The 4,136-nt window shown below is 39.1% G+C and overlaps 1 protein-coding gene across 1 annotated transcript; it reads right to left on the bottom strand.

Moving 5' to 3' along the window:
• Window positions 1-778: 778 nt before the first annotated feature.
• Window positions 779-4,136, bottom strand: sf3b6 (splicing factor 3b, subunit 6). Its single transcript, XM_080831875.1, has 4 exons — window positions 4,003-4,136; window positions 3,445-3,563; window positions 3,141-3,279; window positions 779-1,346 (listed from the first exon to the last, which is right to left on the bottom strand). Exons 1-4 carry the CDS (start codon window positions 4,030-4,032, stop codon window positions 1,257-1,259), a joined length of 378 nt encoding a protein of 125 aa, XP_080688001.1. The 5' UTR covers window positions 4,033-4,136; the 3' UTR covers window positions 779-1,256.

Below are 4,136 nucleotides of genomic sequence, written 5' to 3'. Positions count from 1 at the left end.
TAGCCGTCCTTAGATGCTAGCTACTGGCATTGAGTAGGCTAACTGTAGGAGCAGGTGGCTATTTTAGCTAGCTAATCAACAAGTGACTTGAGGAAACGCTACAAACAGCCTCATGGTACACCCTAGCCATATCATTTCACAAATTGCGTTTCTAATATCGCGCGTGTTCGCTTGTAGGCTTTACTACTTTTCTTAATATATTTAACTTTTTGTATGAAGAGGCGCTTACCTGTGGCTTCATTTCAGGTCCGCCAGCAAATGCATTCCTGCTGATTTGGGCGGTTTTTAAATGAATTCTTCACTCCACTTGGTAGGGTAAATGATTTAGCAGACAAGACAATGTGTATAAATTATGTTAGCCCTCTGCCAAAACCAGCAGGTTTTAGGGAAAGCGTAATTGTAGTAAGGGGTTTTCCAAAAGTGGACAGATTTCACGGTTGGTAAATTAGGAAATGTCGCTTTACACATATCCACATGCCTTCCTTTGCTCACTCACCAACACAGGTTAATTCTGATTGGACCAGAGACATAAGTACTTTTTATGTATTGGACGTACACTTGGAGGGTTCCCATAGTAGTTTATATAATCATTAAGATATGAACAATTAATGTTTTTCTTCAAAGTTCTTTAACCAACCCGCACAAAACACACTATGTTTATGTATTGTATTGAGTCGTATTGAGTTAGTAACGTTGTATGGCCTTCATAGGACTTAACAGTAATTCGACGTGCTTTGCTGCCATGTTCTTCAATTTCTACTGGTGAATGATTACAATGTCAGAGTGGACCACAAGTTTTATTGTCATGTCACGGTCAAGACTCAAAAGCCAATGAGAGTTGCAGTGCTTTTGCATCAGCATGATCATTAATATTTGATGAAACCTTATATCTAAAATATTGTCATATGAATGGCATAAACTAATGCAAAACATCATTACTGATATGCAGATGTATTCATCATAGTCAGTAAGACTTAATGACGTGAATATTTGGTCAAAAAAAAGCTTATTTTTAATTTAGTAAAATAATCATCCAACAGCACCCATTTCTATGCTGTTTTCAATCTTTTTAAAAACCACTGTATTAAAGAAATACTGCTACTGCTTGTTATGTACAAAATTCAATGCAGTTTTATATGCTTTATAAAAGCGGAAACCAAATTAACAATACAAAATAGAAGGAGCAAATATTATGATGTAACAAAAAAAACACAAAAAAATAAAATGTAAAGTTGCACTTGGCAGGATGGTCGTGACTACTTTGGTGGGTCTGTGTTTATTCCATATTTTTCCTTGAGAAGTTTTAGCTGTTCCTCTTTCTTCTTTGTGTCCATTTTCTGGAAGGCCTACGAGAGAAATGTAATAATATATAACATATCAAACCACAATCCAAACACATTGTAAGCATCCAACATATACCAAGTCTTATTTCCACCCAAACGAAGCATTCAAGCACCCACTCTTGCATAACAAGAGGCTTAAATTATGTCTGCACAAATGTATTGTCTGTCCAGTTCAGAGTCTGAGATATTTCCAAGCCATTTTAAGGAAGGATTTACTGAGGTCAAGCTAGACCAGGGTTTCCCAACCCATGGGCCGCGTAGCACTATCCATTGGGCCGCGGAAATGTTTCAGATTCCCCCCCCCCCCCCCCCCATTGGTGGGCCGCGGAGCAAGTAACTGATTTTAAATTGAGAACAATATTAATTAAGAACTTCAAAGTTAACGCGTACATCTATGATATTATTGTGCCCGAGATTAATGTGATACAAATATTTTAATGCAGTTAACGCAACTTTGTTTACTTCCGGTGTGCGTTGACCACTGACACGAAACCATCGCGTACCTACAGTCAGTTAGGCAGGAGTGACCGAGACGGTAGTGAAAGATGGAGAGCTGAGGGATTGTTTGGCGGAAAGTTTCTGTTTGAGAGGCAAAATGACGGAACAATCGACAAATCTAAAGTTGTGTGTAGCATTTGTCAAGAAGCAACCCGTCTATAAGTTATCACCTTAATGCAAAGCACCCGACAGAAAGCAGCCCCAGGTTAGATGATTGCCAACCCACACTCCACGTCGTTTCTAGGTAAATAACTAGACCAGTCCGTGAAAAGGTTACCAACGCTGTATCAGTTTAGGTTGGTGGTGACGGTCGGATTTACCGTCGAGTGGCAGCATTGTGTTTCGCATATATTCCTTGCTTGACGGCAAGAGAGCACGAAAAAAATACCATTAAACAACAGTGTCTTAAATACACGCTGTCTGAAGTGATTAGCCTACTCGTAAATGTATAGGATTCGACGGGCGTCAGTAAAGTTGCATTAGTGCTGTTTTTGTGCGTTATCATTGGAGTGGTTATGCTTTTCTGTGGACAGCTACCAACTCAAACGACTGCCCAAGAATGATTGGTGCTATTTATGTTGATAATAGATTGCAGCCACAGATTTAATTCATTATTTAAATTATTCTGATCATTATATTGACCTATTTGAACCTATTTGTTTGCATGTCTGAAGCATCACCTATTTTAATTAGGCCTAGCTGAGTGGTCTTGTTTGCATGTCCCATCACTTGTTTTGAGTGCATGCTATCTTTTGGGTCTTTTCTGGTTTGATTTCCTTGCTTGTTTGCTGTGCACAAATAGGCCGAGGCCTACTGAAATTAAGTTCCCCGTCTGTATTTTTGCTGTTTTCTGGTGCACAATACAATTTTGATGCAATATCTAGAGTTAGATTTTCTTTTATTTATTTATAGGCTTCCACCTGTGGCAGGTGCTGATGTTGCTTTTTCTCACACATAACAATTGCTTATTAATTAGAATGAATGGATTATAGATTCAATTAGCCTAATGGAATTTAGATTCGCTAAAATAAGCGAGATGTCTGTTGGGCCGCGACCTGTTACAAATACAAAAAGTTGGGCCTCGGAGTCGAAAAGGTTGGGAACCCCTGAGCTAGACCCCACCCTAAAAGCCCTTACTGAACATGGATGCCACGGCAAAATATCTGGCATGGCCTTGCCTTAGCAACTAAACATTAGGCTTCAGCACACCAAAACTGTATGACATTGGACACAAAAAACAAACATTAAACTGGAAGGCTAGTTGATGAAGATCCATACAGTTTTTTCTGTTACACTTACCCTGTTGGCGTTGTAGTACAACACTACCAGGTATCTGTTGCAGACGTTAAATCCAGACAAGTGGTCACAAGCATTCTTAGCATCAAAGATGTCCTCATACACAACATAGGCGGTACCCCGTGACTCTGGTGTATTCCCACTAAAAATGGGAACATAATGACACCGCAGTTTAAACTTTGTGGATGAAATACACGAGATCAACAGAGAGACAGTGTGTGTCAACAGGCTCTTGACGAAAATTCATCAACTCAAAGTAAACACAGCGATGGTTTTAGGGTGTACGCAACACACTAATACTACTTACACTCGGATTTGACGAATGGGTCCATATTTCCCAAAAATGTCGTACATTTCTTCAGCCGTTATTTTATAAGGTAGATTACGAATGTACAATATTCTGTTCACTTCAGGAGGTAACCGAATCTGAAAAAGAACACGTATTATAACATTGAATCATAGTATAGACCAAAGAGCCTGAGTTTAATTAAAACAAAGAAAAGGGCAGGCACAAAATACTGTAAGAACAGTCATGCCAACTACGCAAAATAAGCGCGTGCTATTCAGCTAGTTAGCATGCTACCAAACATAAAGCCTCGAATGGGCAGGGGGCAAACGGCCATCAACAATAAAGAAATGATAGAAGCATTAAAGTATCTTATGATGATGGAAACGTATGATTAATGTACGTATTTCGGTACGTCATTCAACATCGCCAACAAAAGTTTTTACACTGTTTTGATATGTTGCTTAGCCCAACAGTAAGCTAGCTGGCTTGGTAACGTAATTTTTTAATCACGGGCTAACTATAATTCACAGAAAACCCAAGTAAATGTATTCTCCTGACACTTTAGTTTAAACTTACATTCGCACGTTTCGCTGCTTGCATGGCCATGATTGGATCTTATTTCGAAATCAGCAAATAAACAAAAAAAAAACTGAAATACACCAGCCACAGAAGCAGGCTACAGAAACTGCACAACAGTCCGGAACTGACGG

The sequence above is a fragment of the Sprattus sprattus genome, assembly GCF_963457725.1.
Source record: "Sprattus sprattus genome assembly, chromosome: 2".
Lineage (NCBI taxonomy): Eukaryota > Metazoa > Chordata > Actinopteri > Clupeiformes > Clupeidae > Sprattus > Sprattus sprattus.
Note: the sequence above shows the minus strand (reverse complement) of the source record. Positions and strands in the feature narration are given on the sequence as shown.